At 33.6% G+C, this 15,904-nt stretch overlaps 1 protein-coding gene across 3 annotated transcripts in view; it reads left to right on the forward strand.

Moving 5' to 3' along the window:
• PFKP (phosphofructokinase, platelet) overlaps positions 1 to 15,904 on the forward strand; it is a 44,812-nt gene that overhangs the window by 18,318 nt on the left and 10,590 nt on the right. For 2 of the 3 annotated variants that reach the window (XM_048047587.2, XM_048047586.2), the window contains exons 6-16: positions 614 to 658; positions 759 to 867; positions 1,173 to 1,268; positions 1,853 to 1,945; positions 2,327 to 2,452; positions 3,017 to 3,081; positions 4,605 to 4,674; positions 7,864 to 8,010; positions 8,855 to 8,925; positions 9,357 to 9,444; positions 10,295 to 10,447. In XM_048047587.2, coding sequence (XP_047903544.1) covers positions 614 to 658; positions 759 to 867; positions 1,173 to 1,268; positions 1,853 to 1,945; positions 2,327 to 2,452; positions 3,017 to 3,081; positions 4,605 to 4,674; positions 7,864 to 8,010; positions 8,855 to 8,925; positions 9,357 to 9,444; positions 10,295 to 10,447 — 1,063 coding nt within the window. The remainder of the gene's footprint in view (positions 1 to 613; positions 659 to 758; positions 868 to 1,172; positions 1,269 to 1,852; positions 1,946 to 2,326; positions 2,453 to 3,016; positions 3,082 to 4,604; positions 4,675 to 7,863; positions 8,011 to 8,854; positions 8,926 to 9,356; positions 9,445 to 10,294; positions 10,448 to 15,904) is intronic. The other variant, XM_048047585.2, reaches the window with a different exon arrangement.

The raw sequence follows: 15,904 nt of genomic DNA on the forward strand, positions 1-15,904 counted from the left end.
GCTCATCTTAAATAGAACTTAGGTAACTGACACACGTAGTATTTCTGGAGTGTGAATATAAGCTATTTTTAACCACATCTTTCATGTGTCTTGGTTGCTTTTCTTTCATTCCTGTCATGGCAGCGTTTCAAACATTTGATTGTAGAGTTTTAGGGGCAGAGCTTTTATCAGCTTTATGGCAGGCTTCTTTTTTTTAATACGTTTTTAGTCTTTCCTAGACATGCTGTTTTAGAGAAGATTCAGACATGCATTGAATAGTATAAAATAGCATCTGTATGTAAGCTTTCCCCAGGTAAAGTTGTAGTAATTAAATGATAGCTTTATGAATTTCAACAACTACAAAACCTACAGCTGTATCATTACAATTCTTAACTATGAGTCTGCATCATTTACATTGCTAGTGAGTGTTCATCTCTTCTCTTGTAAGTGCTTTTATGAATCTTAGAATCAAATAAGTTTTGGAAGGTATGCAGTTTAATATGGCCTTTTATTTTACTAACGAATACTGTGTTTGGTAACATGAACACAGGCTATTTCCTGATATCAGCTGCTGATTTCAAGAATTTGGATGGGATTTTTGAGCTGCAGTTAATTTGTTTTCTCATTTTTACAGCCATCAGAGAACATTTGTTCTGGAGGTTATGGGGAGACACTGTGGGTATGTATTGTCTTCAGTAGTTTGTGTTTCATACAAATATAATTATGAAATACCAAGAAATCTGAACCATAAGTAACTAATTATTTGTTATATTTATTAGATATCTAGCTCTTGTCAGTGCCTTAGCTTGTGGTGCGGATTGGGTATTTATTCCTGAATACCCACCAGAAGAAGGATGGGAGGATTCAATGTGTGTTAAGCTTTCAGAGGTAATAAATTACTCTGTTTTGGATTTCCTGACCTTTTGCAGATGCTTGTTTGAAAACAGTGATTTAGCAATACAATCAGACTTTTTAGCACCTTTCCTCATTAATTTGATAAGATGTTTTGGTATAAGATGTTTTGGTTCATCAATGAAAAGACCTGTATGAAAATAAAATGTACGAGAACTCTGAAGTGATCAAGTATAAACCGCAAGGAGAGAAAATATTTTTTTAATGCACAACGATTGCTTTTGAAATTGTGCGGTGATTTTCTACATAACTGTATGAATATGCTTTTATTTTTACTATAGAATCGTGCACGAAAGAAAAGGCTGAATATTATTATTGTGGCTGAAGGAGCTATTGATTGCCACAACAAACCTATAACATCAGAGAAGGTTAAGGATGTAAGTGTCGATACCCTTCTGTTGCCGTTTCTATTTTGTCCATACCAGAGAGCTTTTTACTAACGCTAACATTTCTGTTAAGTAAATCTGTTCAAAAGTAGATTCTAACGCACTTTGCTGGTTTTATTTTATATTTGTGCTTTATTTATCCAGAGTGCACTTAAAGAGAAATTGTTTCAGTAGCTGTTAATTAGGACCTTCTCTATTCACAAAGTAAGACAACAGTCTGAAACACTTACTTCATTGGTACCTTCATTGATACAAAGTCTAAAATCTGCTTAAATCAGTAATTACAGGTATATTATACTTTGTTTCTTGTAAAACTTAAATCCTGATCTGTCCCACTTACAGTGAAATAATAATGTTTACTTTGGACAAAGTCTTCTTTTTTTAAAATGGATCTTTGTCAAAAATTTTCACTGTTGCCTAAGATTAAAAAAAAAAAAAAAAAAACCTTTTGAGCTGAAATCGCTCTGATTATTTGTAAAGTGTCCCTTTGGAAAAGAATTTCAAAAACACTCATTGGCAGAGATATATAAACTAATGATGCTAATAAAACCAGTACATTTTGAAATTCTTTGCAGCTTGTGGTTCAGCGTCTTGGGTTTGACACTCGGGTGACTATCTTGGGTCATGTGCAAAGAGGTGGAACCCCTTCAGCCTTTGACAGAATTCTGGTGAGTTACTTAGAATAACTTTTCAGGGCATCACTTGGTACAAATGCACAGTTTGCTTTTACTTCCTTCACAATTTATCATTTGTGGTGGTTTCACACTGATGACTAGCTGAACTCCACCTTGCATAGAGATATCTGATTATTTACTGGAGAGAGGGAGATCTCAACTGTCTGTCAAATTCAGAATAGTGAAGCACTTTTATGTAAAATAATCTGTAGTAGGGTTAAAAAGCAGAGCCGCAAGAATAATTTGTTACAATTTCACCTGAAAAACAAGAATTCATTTCAGCTTGACTTTCAGAGAAATCTCGACCATTTCTGTGATTGCAGGCTTTTAGGTTTTAAATGCTTGCTTGAACACTTGAATGTTTTCTGTTTTCAGGCAAGCCGTATGGGTGTAGAAGCTGTGCTTGCCCTTTTAGAAGGCACTCCAGATACTCCTGCCTGTGTTGTGTCGCTGTCTGGAAACCAGGCTGTCCGTCTGCCTTTGATGGAGTGTGTGCAGATGGTGAGTTTCTGGCAAAAAGCCAGTTCATCGTTATTCATTAACTACAACGGACCACTGTGTACTATAATCAGTGGTCTGTCCTTAAAATGCTGATGGGAATGTGTACAACACTTAACCCGCATCTGGGAAAAATGAGCTTTGTGTGTGTTCTCCGGTACTAAGTAATATCTGCGAACCACCAATAAATAATATATAAATAAATATATATTCATCCATGCAATGGAAGCATCTGAAGAATGCTTGCATCCATTTGCACATTGTATACAACACTCTGGTTTCTCCACCAAAACTGTTCAGTGCTACTTCAGCTTAAAATAAAAAGGGAAATGCAAAATAGATACGCTGATTTTCCAGGGAGACTTGAGGTGTCAGTTTCTACTTTGTTCTTCTCCTGTCTACTATAAATTATGCTGTGATAAAATGTAGGTCATAAAATGAAAAATCGGTATTTCATTTTTCACTTTGGAAAGCTATTTCATAGTGCCTGTTTAGAGAAATATATTGATAATCAACTTCCTGGGTTGTTTTTTTAAACTTACTGACTAATCAACTTGTTCTTTCAAGACTCAAGAAGTACAGAAAGCCATGGATGAAGGAAGATTTGTTGAGGCTGTGAGGCTTCGTGGAAGGTATGACAAATAACACATTAATTTATTTGCTCTAGAAGAAGGGCTGAATTGCTTTGCTGTTCTGCTGGCACTTTACATTTAATTCAGTTTATGTATGTTTTTGTGTATGTAGAAAATAGTAGAGAAGATGGAAGAAAAGTTGCTTAAAAAGAATAATTGAAACATTTATCTGTGTAAAACAAACAAACAAAAAAAAACACCACACAAACCAAAGAAAACTAGTTTGGTACCGTGTCAGACTCTAGTGACTGATGTTAGGGTAACTAGCCACAGAGAGAAGAGCTGCTGTCATGTATGAACTGGCTGGTAGCAACCACATGTTTGTTTATTCAAGATTTTGAAACCAATCCTGTGTAAGATGAATTTATTTGTAAGCAGCCATTAGTTTTCCAACAGTAATGTTGGGGAAAGACCTTCTGCACTCTTATGTGTCAAAAGGGCATGTTCTGTTTCAAGTCGCTTAACAGTAAAGTGCTTTATCACCCATCTAATAAAACTCTCTTGCCTAATATATAGTTATTTTATGTTTTCTTGTTATTTTACAGGACTGAGTGTTTTTCTGTGTTCCCTCATTTTCAATTATTACCATGTTTTGTGTTTGTAATAACTTTAGTCCTAACATTGGATAGCTGTTTTTAAGTTACTTTGATTTGCCAGAGTGGGGATTGGTTGTTCATACTTATGATTAAAGCAGTATTTTTTAATTAAGTATTTTGAAAGTACAGAAAGTGTTCATTCTTAAAAAACTGTTTTACTCAGTAATACTGTATTACTTACACAGAGTAATGTGATTGCTACTAGCTGCACAAAAAAACACTTTTCAAATCTAGTACTGTAGCTGAAGTTGCTGCATTTGCTATTGCTTACTGTCAAATTCAGTGCTTTGTATTTAAGGCCATGTTTCCTCTAAAATCTTCTATTTATTTTTTCATTATCTATATACAGTTATTTCAAATAAGTACCATGTCTTGAGATTAGCAGTGAAGTTTCAAATTCTTATCCTGATACAGGATAAGGATCCTGATGCGTGCTTTATTTTTGTTTGAGATAGACAACCCTTGCATATTCATATTAGGAACTGGCAGGTATGCTCTTGAAAATGGGGTCATATTTTATTCTTTTTTTTTTTTTTTGCTGTAGTGTTGCTTTGCATTCAACCAAGGTCAAGGCTAAACAAAATGTGGAAAAAAAAAAAAGGAAACCTTCTTCCAAAAGATTTTTTTTTTATATTAGAAGACCTATGATCCTCCCAATATGCTCTGTGATAACAAAGTTTAATGGAAACTATGTTGTCTCCCTTTCTAAAGGCTTTTTGTGAAGCCAGAACACTGATTTTAAAGCTTTCTTACTTGGGAGTTGGCTTAGTTTTAACATTTGTAAGATTTCACATATTATCTTTAAAAACATGTTCTGTAAACTTCTCATGCTTTCTATCAGTTTATGAAAAAGTTCACTCTTTTTAAAGTAACTCTGTTCAAAAAATTAGTGTGTTATTGTGTTTGTTTATTGTATTTATTCTTTAGGAGCTTTGAAAACAACCTTAACACCTACAAATTATTGTCACAAAAAAAACCAGATGCTGAGCTTCCGAAGGTGAGAGTTCTTTTATGAGTGTGCAATGTGTGTCTGTCCCTAGGGCATATTAACAAATCAACTTTTTCTTCCTCACCCCTTGAATATTGTCTTCAATTCTATATCGTATGTTATTTTATAAAATTATTCAAATATTATAATGGCAGAAAGATGATTGTAACACACAATCTGATTATTATAATAGCTAACATTTTTTAAAATGGTACAAGTCTAACAAAAAATTTTTCTCCTAGACAATTTCTACTATGAATATGTCTTGGATATATCTCTTTTCCCAATTGCTACAGTATCTGGTCCTAATGGTTACTGTCATCCTTTCTGTTAGGTGACATGGAGAGAAGGAAAGGTGATGTAATCACAATTAAGAGACTAAAAGTCTTGGTAGAAAGAAGGGTATAGTATGAAAGAATTCTAGCCTTTCCTTTCAAAGGGGCAAAACTACTCAGGAACAGAGGCAAGTCCAGGAATTCATGGAACAGAATAGATAAGACACATGTAATGGTTATCTGATCTAGTAAGTCACTGTGCACAAGGCAGTAGTGGCTATTTACCTCTTATTTCCTCTATACAACTTACAAACTGAGAAAAGCTGGATTTATTAGGAAGTTGTCAATAAATGGTGTCTGAAATAAATTTCAGACAGTTTTCTTTTTTTCTCTATTAATGGTTTATTGATTAATTCTGTTTTTTACCAGTTTGCAACTATGTCACCTCACGGGTTAATTCCTTTTTAATTGTGGTTTGTGACTATTTGTTGCCTTATTTATATGATTATGTTACTATTATGTTTTGAGGATTTTTTTTCCAATGAAATGTTTAAGTAATGATTAATAGTACCTTCTCCACATTATTAAGCAGAAATTTGCATTGAAAATAGGAAAAGTTCATTTGAATAGCTGACATCTGTTCAGAAATTCTATGGATAGCTAATAGCATCGTCACAATAGCCATTTTGGTTGACAAAAATTAATGTGTAATCTGTCAGGGAAATCTCTGCATAATAAAGAAAACTTGATTACAAATTAAAAGTTATAGTAGAAGCTTCTAGAGAGGATAAAATAAAATAATTCTAGTTTAAATTAAATTATATTTTTTACTTTATCTAAATATAAGTAAAAGTAAACATATCGATTGAAGTTATTTCAAATATACCTGCCAAAACAGTAAAGTAATTTAAAAATGTGTTTGTATTGTGTGTGTATGTATATACACACACAGACTGAATTAGTGATTTTCAAGAGACCAAAGAGTTCAGGATTATTTTTGGTGGATATTCACCATTTGCTTTGCTGGATCAGGCTACTTGTTTACATTGCAGTGCAATTTTAGGATTGTTAGCACTGGTCTTTCCTATTTTGTTTTACGGTAGTTCTACTATGTCTTTTTGTGATGGATGACATTAGAAGGAGTTGTAGGTCACTTGCAATAATTAACACAAGTACTTGCCTATGACCACGCTAGCCAAATCTGTGCTTCAATAAAAGGGGCTAGAGGGGAATTAAAAAGCAGATAAAATAAGCCTGTCACAAGAATTGAGGAAGAGGCTAAGCTGATCAGATCACTAGAGCCTACTCAGTGCTTTGCTTCAGAAGTGTTGCTGCATGCAGATATTTTTGCTCTTACGTTTCCTTTGTCTTTTTTACAACTCTTTGATTGCACTGAAGTTTAAAAATAAATAAATGTAAAATAGTTCTGTATTTTTTTTATTTGAAAAGATTCGACGATTGTTGCCTAACAACTGCTCTGTATTTTTTGTTTATTTGTTTTGGTTTTCTTTTTGTTTGTTTTGTATTCCCATTTTCCAAGGTAAAGCAATTTTCTCCAGTACTAAGTTACAATTTTGTCATGTTAATGATTGTAAACAATTTAAGATCATTCAGCTGAACTAAAGTGTGATGAATTTCAGTGTATAAGCTCAGGCTGTTAAATTTTGTTGCATTTTTCTTACGTAGTTTGCTATCGTTTAAAGCCTGTTCTGATAAATGCATACATGTATGATTTGCATTTCATGCTTTGCAGTTCAATTGAAAGATGCTTGCTAGCATTTACTCATAGTAGTACTGTTGCTTTTTTTACCCATACATGTTTTTGGTTTTTTATTATTTTAATGCAAGTACCGAAGCTTTAACTCTGAAAAAGAATCTGTGGTCTGAAAGGTTTTGGATTTATCAGTGTGAAGATGTAGCTCCATTGAGAATAGTGTTCTTGATATGAAAATTTTGTCTTTAGAATTGGGACTGCTGTAGCGAGACAGAAGCTTCACATCCTATTTTATATCTAGGTTGTGTGAATGTGCTCCCTTTCATTGTTCAGTCAGTAATGTTTATATCCATTTACAGAATTGTTTTATTTAGACACAGTAACTAACAAATATAAATGGGGACTAAATGAATTTTCATGGAATATACATTATGTAGCAAAATATTATTTCATGTCTTGTTTTAAGTAGAACCTTTTCTCTTACATTGCCTGTGTTTTAGTTTACAAATGTATATTTGATATCTCAGACTTTTCCCTTTTGAATAGAGGAGACGTTTACCTGAAACACGTATTAGACTTACGGGAGGAGGTAGCACTATATATAAACAGTTACTCTGAGTCACTAAAATGTTCTAAATCTGCCATAATCTGAAAATTTATGATAATGTGAAAGACACTGAATGATCCTGTTTACTGCTGCCAGCTGCTCTATAAAAGTCTGGCAGATACTTTTAAATTAAAGTTGTAATCTGTTCCACTTTGTGTGTCTACTGATGACACAGTCTAACTGCTACAGTGATGGAATGAAATACATCAGCTCCTACTCTTTTCTAGGATATTCTGAGTATATTTTGCAAAATCCAACTGTTTGGATAATATGAAAATGGTTGAATAACTTAGTCTATTTTGTTTTCTTTTTTCTTGAACCTAGCTGAGTTAGATTATAAAAAATTGCATAACAAACTGCAAAGCAAATTGAAAGTCTTATTTAAAAATTTCTAAAAATAAAATTGTTTTCATGTTTCTGTGTGGCATTCTGAAAACAGGAAAAACAGATTTATGTATGTTCTAGTTAGTTTTGAATGGTTTTCAGGGCTTTGCAAGTTCCCTTCCTACATTACAATATCTATCATCTGTGCATGATGGAAAAATTAAGCGTGATATAAAATAGAAAGTGCTTTATTAAAGATTGTTAATTTTCTCTTGCAGACTAATTTTAATGTGGCAGTCTTAAATGTTGGTGCTCCTGCAGCTGGAATGAATGCTGCAGTGAGGGCTGCAGTGAGAGTTGGCATAACTGAAGGCCATAAAATGTTTGCCGTCATTGATGGATTTGAAGGTTTTTCTAGAGGGAAGGTCAGTATTTTGTGTGGATAGTATAGTAGTATGTACCACATCCCACTCTACTGCCTTTGTTATACTCTTAGAAGGTGTGTTCTGTGATACTAGCATGGAAAGTAATTCAGTAAATTATTTCATGAAGACACATGAAACCCAAATTGTAACTATTTCTCAACTATACAAACCTATAGATTCATTTATGCTTAAATATTACTGATCACGTGCTTCAAAGCTACAGAATTAGTAGAGGTGAATCCCGCTTTCATGTTCTGGTCAATGTTTAGCATATGGTAGATTTTCCACAGAATAACAGAAGAATTGCTGTTGCATTTGTGTTCTTTTGCAATAAGAAACTTTGCAGTGATGCCTTTTAAGGAAGGAAGCTTTTGTTTTTTTCAAGGTGAGTTAGATTCTTCTGTTCCTCTATTTTAAATATTATGCATCAGTTAATGGCCTAAGGAGAAAATGGATATAAGATTAGCAATTTCTACCTATTAGCTGGAGCCGTAGGTCCCAAAACTAACCTCAAAGACCTACTTTTAGACTTCTATGTTTCATGTTTGGTAAGAGAAGACATGAAAACAGGACCATGGTATGAATCAAGGAGGCAAAATTTATTATGATCTGGAGAAAGAAAGAACAAATAGATCGGGAAGGGACTGGTAAGAATTAAAGAGAACTTAAGTTAGTTAACCTCTTGGTACTGATATTTTTGCCAATTTCATTTTTAGTGCTGCCAAAGTGCCCAACAACTCGGTCCAACAGCTTTATGTTAAGTAGTACCTGGTGTTTGTTGCGTGTCAAGAGAAGTAGTTGGATAGTCGTGTAACAAAATCTACTTCTTTACTTTAATTCAAAGATAAAGGAAATCAGCTGGGGAGATGTTGGAGGCTGGACTGGTCAAGGAGGATCGATTCTTGGTACCAAACGGTAACATAAATATTTTTCCAATTGCTATGGTGAATTCTAGTATGTTATATAACCTGTGTATAATTCAGTTCTCTTTTCCTTTCACCAAATGTTTTAAACCTTTATTATTTTTTTTAAAACGTTATGTTCCAATCAGTGTTTCTTGATGGTACTGTATCAGCCCTGAGGAGATAATGAGAATGGGAATTGGGACTTCAACTGAAAAATTTCATAGGGTACTTAACACTTAAAAGTATTGCAAGCCTGTATTTTTCTCATAGCTGATGTGATTCCTTAGTGGCAGCCAGAAAGAAATATTTTTATGAATAGATATTTAAAATGAGAAAAATTTTATTGCCTGCTGGGTTTACTGTTATAGCTTAGTAATTAGTTCTTATTGCTGCAGAGTCTTTAAATTGTTTTTATCTTTCTTTTGGTTTAATAATTTTCAGTACTCTTCCTGCTAAGTATTTGGAGAAGATCGCTGACCAGATGCGCACTAACAACATTAACGCTCTTATGGTTATTGGTGGATTTGAGGTACAACAAAGTTTCAACTTACGTCTAAGTAGAATAGAATTCCTAACAAAAGAAATAGACCATTTTAATTTCCACCCAATCTTCATGTAAAGTGCATTTCATTTGCTGTTCTTTATACACAACATAGCATTTAGGATCAGTTTTTACTAATCACTGATTTCTGTGGAAAGTTGGCATTCAAGGCAATGACTAATAACTGAAAAACAAGGTAAGCTAAATGGATAAATAAGATGAGGTGGTGCGATGCTGTTTCTGTATTTAAAAAAAAAAAAAAAAAAAAAACAACTTCAGCAGTACAAGCAAGTTCCAGTCTACATACCATATCAATACTCAGAACACATATCAAAAAGTTCTTAAGCTTTAGTCGTAATTGTACTGTGGTCCCTTATTTAAGCCACTCTTCTCACACAATGCATTTAAAAATCTGTAATAAATCAAGATAAGCGTTCTTTTTTGTCTCCTATCCATATTTCAAGTTCATTTTATTTTACCAAAGTGATTTTTTAGGGATGTCTCGATTCAGGAATACTATGATTTGAAACAACAGGTAATAGTACCTGAAGATTGGGGAATTATTTTGTAGTATATTTGTGAAGCAACTTTGTCTAAATTACGTATTTTCTTGAAATGAATGAGTGTTCTATTTATTGTTTCTTTTCAAATGCATACATGTTTTTAATCCTTTCTGTTTTTTTGTGTATCTGTCATTTTAGTGGATTCTTAATGCTATGACTTGCTGAAGTGTGTCGTGGTAGAAATGGCTCCCCCTGTGGCCCATTCCATTTTATCATTCCAACCTTGTCTTTATTTCATTTGTCCTAATTTTTCACCCAATGCCTGTGCCCAACAGGCATACCTCGGACTTTTGGAATTGTCAGCTGCCCGAGAGAAATATGACGAATTCTGTGTTCCAATGGTTATGGTTCCTGCAACAGTATCCAACAATGTACCGGGTTCAGATTTCAGCATTGGTGCAGATACTGCTCTGAACACTATAACTGATGTAAGTCTATTCTGGTGTGTGCGCTTACTAATAAAGCAGTTCTGGTTAAAACTGACTGAATTGGCTAGAACTGGATATTTTTATAGACCAGAACTTTGGAAATATAATCTGGAAAATAATACAGTTACTCAATATAGACACATTCATGATACTTGTTTAAAAGAAAGAAGTTTTGTGATCTCAAAGGTAGATCCAAAACTACAAGGACCTTTGAATCTGTAAACTACAAAATAGGATTGCATATATTTAATGTATAGGAAAGAAAGAAACCTAAAGTTAGGACTTGATTATCATTTGCACTGTAGAAGAAGAAAAAAAATCCCTGTTATATGTGAAGTGTCAGTATACCCAGCTGTGACAAATCCCAAGTGAATATTGTTCTGTTCAGAAATTAATCCTTATTTATGTAACCATTTCTGTAATAAGAAGAATTGTATACACTACTAATAAAAGAAATAGATTTAACGTAAAGAGCTGAGACATATTATGATATATTAAAAAAAACAAACAGTAACACAATGTAAATTAAGAATGGATCAATTAAAAGTAAATTCAGTTGGATAGAATGAGAATTATCAGGTGCCACACAAACAACACGTCAAGCATGCATGTTTACAGTTCACCTGAATCACTTAGGAAGCATTAATCAATCATACACTTCCTAAGAAAAGCAATACTGTTTCTATATATTTTGAGGTAATTTTATCCAAGCAATAACAATTGGAACATTATGCTTCCTTCAGTTTTATTTTTCTTTTCAGTATAATTTGTGGATTCATATCCAGTAGTGTTGGAGCCAAAATATTTTCACTGATTATACATATTGATCTACATTTGAAAACAAACAAAAAACTAAAAACAATAACCATGATGCTTGTGTAAAGTAGGAAAAGAATCTCAGATTGCTTTTGAAATGTAATGTCAATTCTTCTGTCATGTAGATTTGTTTGAAGATTTTAATCATGATAATATTTTGAAAAATTTCAAGGATTCCTCAAAAGCTATCAACCTCAAGAGCGTGAACATAATTTTCACCTATTTATTTCTGTTTACCATACCAACATCAGGGTTTATTTTTCTCAATATAATTCTCATTTGAGTTAAGAAATTTCAGTTTTCCAAACTATTGCCTTGAACAAGACTGTAGGTTTATAAAGGTTGACTTTTTCCAGTTCTGGTAAATAAAAATATCTCTCCCAAATGATTGATCACAAATTGAGGTGAGTAAAATGACTGTGCATGACACCTACTTTTCTTTTCTCCTTTTTTTCATAACCTGTGTATGTTTACCTAACTGCCTTCTTTTTATAGGTTATTTCATGTAGAGTAGGGTCTCCCTCTCTTTCCCTTTCCTTATGCTGTCGTTGTGTTTTGCTTTATACTTAGGTTTCTAGATACTGTTAGACTTCATTAGGTAACAAATTGTCAGTATCTCCATATTTTCAATGTAGTAGTTGAAAACTTTTTTTGTTGTATTCTACTGGTAGTCTTTGTTTTGTTCTTGCATCTTATTTTGTCTAGATTTTTCTCTGAAATATATGTGAAAAGTAATGGCTTTGCAGGATTTAGTTTCAAGCCAATAGAAGGTTAAGGTTTGTTCTTTTTTTTTTCCTTGGGAAGGAGCAGACTTTTGTGTTGAGGAAAGATTCCTGCTTAGTATTTTTTCAGTTTTCTGCTCTGATTGTTTGAATATGATCCACTAAGACTGATAATGAAAAATGTTTCCTTTCATTCCTGTGTCACATGTTCAGATCAGGTTCGATAGCGATGCTGTCCCCTGTTAAGTGTGACTGATAGGCTCAATACAAGTCATATAATTTTCATTCCTGTTGACACTGTTACATGAGTAAACATGTCAGTTTTCAGTGCTTTCATATTAGTGTCTCTTAGCTTTCAGATTAACACACCAAAATGTTACCACGCTTAGTTTTTCTGTGGTACTACTTACAGTTCTATGTTCTCAGCAACTTTCAGTAAGGTAAGTAAATTCTTCCCTTCTGGGTAATGAGGCCTTTTTGGTTTTTGGCATTACTAGATGTTTGTCAGTGTTAGGTTGTTTGAGAGTTGTCAAGGCATGTAAACGGTACCTTGAGACATTTGCAAATGTGGTGATGTTGCATTTAAAAAAGAAAATAAACGAACAAAAATCAGACTACTCTGTTTTATACTTACCTAAGCTTGGCATTAAAGATGGTATATGATCTGTAAATACTTGCACAGTTACAAATCTTCTGGATGAGTTATTAGGCAAGAGCATGCTGTGTCCTAAGTCACGATAGTGGATGGTATGTTTCTCAATAACTAGAATTTGGATTCTGTAACAGATTCTTTGACCCTCTCGATTTTTTTTCCCAATTGTATTTTACAATGTTAGACTCTTAATCAGTAGAATAGTAGAATGTGGGTTGTCTTTTGAGTAGCATTGTAAATTTTCCTATATACTCCATTTTCACTTCAGTATAAAATATCAGCGAGAACAATTGTCAGAGAAATTGTTAGTATTCCACAGTATTGGAATACCTGGGGAAAGGTGGAAGTTTCAATATGTGAATAGGGTATACTTTAGGCTTTTTGTATCTAGGTAGACATAATAAATTATTTAGGATTACAGGATGAGAACATTAACTTGAATTTTTCTCTGAAAAGAAACAGCAGTAAGTTAACTACTGTAATAAAAATACCTATGTTCTCAACTTCATGTTGCTAACTCAGTGAAATAAGTAGAGTACTATTTTGGATATCAGATTTCTGAAATATGACAAGAAAGAAGTGTTAGCCTTCATATTTACGTAGAAATAACTTATACATTTCTGGTTTATTTAATAAACATCAAAAGAGAGGTTATCAATACATTTTATGGGTGAAACTAAAAAACTTGAAATCTACTCTGTAAGTAGAAGAATGAATAAAAAGTTAGACTTTCAGCTACAGAACATGAAAAAGCATGGAAAAAATGAAAAATTAATTTGAAAACAAAGCCTACAGATACGCTAGAGGACAGCGATGGGAAGACTAATAATCCAGAACAATGTATGGAAGAATATGCATTTTGATTTAGGACATGTAGAACTAAATGGGGAAATGAAAAGTAAAGGTAGCAGCTAGAGATGGAGGATGAAGGAACTTGAAAAACGAGGCTAAAATTCTCTGATATGCTCAGAGAATTGACAGTCTGCATTTTCCTTCCATCCTTCAAAGGGAAGGGTGTGCAAGCTGATCAACTGGTGGTGAGAAAAAGAATAGCAAACAGCCACAAGAAGACATTTTCTCACTGAGGAGTGAAGAAAGTTTGTTAGATTGTCCGTGCAGTTTCCTTGAAAAAAACGGACCACTCTCCTGTATGATCCCTATGCTGGTATTAGCATACGTGATTATACATTAATCCGAATCGGGCAGCTGAACAGGCTGAATATTAACTTGGCTAAACTAATTATCCAATTCAGTTTTCATCCAGTTTGGTCTTCGCAATGTGGATGTGGAGCTGGGGCAGTAAGTCTATCCCTTTTAATGGACAAAAGTCAACAGAACACAGTCCACTTGACTGCTTGTATTTTTATGAAACACACTTGATTCTGCCAATACACTTCTAAATAATAATATAATAAATGGATATGAAATGATTAAAACATGTTATTGATGTGGTACAGTAGTCCCTCTATGATCTTACTGTTGTCCTCATTAAAAAAAATAAAATGTAAAGCAATTATTACAACCACTCATCATTTACCTTCCAAAATTGTTAAACTACCCTTTATTGAAAGTGTTTTTGTGTTTTCTGCAGTGATGCTAAGATGCTGCATATAATTATCTGATGCTTATGCTTGGTGGAGGTACAATCTTTGGATATGTTTGCTAAAATCACTTGCATCAAATGAAATGGCAATATTTAATGCAAGTAAAACATATCTTAACATACCATAACTAACCAGTTGTGTTAGTTACTGCTCTAAATTTCCCTTCAACATGGTTTCCCAAAAGTCTCATTGTAAAACTTTTCAGAGAAATTCATCAGCGTTTCTTTGTAGATCTCTAAGAAGCCTTATGGTTTTGACGTCACTTTCTTTCCTTAGAAACAAAAATTCCAACTGACTGACTTGAGCTGGGCTAAGCAATTACCACTTAATGAAATTCTCAGTGAAAATTCTCATCCACTCAAAAAAAAAATCATAGAATGTTTTGAATAAATAAATACTGTCTCTGTTTTGGTTATACTACTGAGAGCTGCAGATCTGAAACAGCAGCTTTTTAGACTGAGATATTAAATTGGAAGTGCATCCTAGCACTGAGCTTAGTTTAAAGTTGCACTTCCAAAATTTATCTGAAGTCAATATAGACTTTAGAAACTTAATTTGCACTACATTCACCTGATGACATAAGACCTGTCATCTCACTGAATGGGATCTGCTTCATTTGGGGAAAAGAGCCTTTAAGCAGAGTACTCATGGATGAATTTTTTCCCATCACTTTCTCCCAAGTCATTGCTTAAATAAGTAGCTGTGGAGATAGGTATCTAATAATTTGATTTGCCATAGTTTGCTTCTCTGAACCGATTTGAGAAATCGAAAAAAGATGAGACTTTTGCGAACGTCATTCTTTTCTGGGGAAAAGATTAACAAAACGGGAACATACTATGTAATTAGGCTTTCTCGTGGAGAGTCATTACATAGATAGTTGGAAAAATTGTCACACATCATGAGAGATGCTGAATGAGTTTGTATTAGGTAGAATTGGAATAATGTAAGTAAAAAAAAAAAATGTTTACTGACTTAAAACAGCTTGAATTTCAAGCATTATTTTGACATCTACTAGGAACACCTAATCCTTTTCACATGCAGATTTATTTTGTAGTTTGGAATCATACCAAAAACCTGCAGCTGCTTCACAAAGCAATTTTGAAATGTACTTGCAAATTTTAACTCATCCTTGTGCACATGTTCTTGGATTTTTCTGGACCTCTGTGTGATCTGCGTGAATAGAAGCAGATGTGTGTGGTGTTGATAGAACCTTGGAAGGCAAAGGCAATTTTTTTTTTTCCTCTGTGGAAATAGATGTGTCTTGACTTTGTAGGATAACATAGTGTTAAAAAACAAGATTTCTTTAAGCATTTCCTTCATGTTGCAGGTGTTTTCCTAGTTAACTTTCTGAACTTCTTAACACGTATCAAACTTTGTTCTTTAAGTGGCTTCTTGTTGAATGATTTCCAATCTATCTTTGTGCTGTCTTCTTTCTGCTAAACTGCTTCAGACCTCTAATGCTGTGCACACTTCATATTCACTCTATATTAACCTGCACTAATCATCTGCATTTCTTCAAAGAGCATTGTGCCAATGCAACCTCAGTGCACTGTTGTGGTCTGTACAGGATGCACCCCCAATAATCTCACCAATTGTACTCACTTGGGCCAATGGACAGCCAAATTTACCATCACATGCAAGAGTCATTAGCAGAGCAATCCAA

This window comes from Anser cygnoides, chromosome 2 (genome assembly GCF_040182565.1).
Source record: "Anser cygnoides isolate HZ-2024a breed goose chromosome 2, Taihu_goose_T2T_genome, whole genome shotgun sequence".
NCBI classification, from domain to species: Eukaryota; Metazoa; Chordata; class Aves; order Anseriformes; family Anatidae; genus Anser; species Anser cygnoides.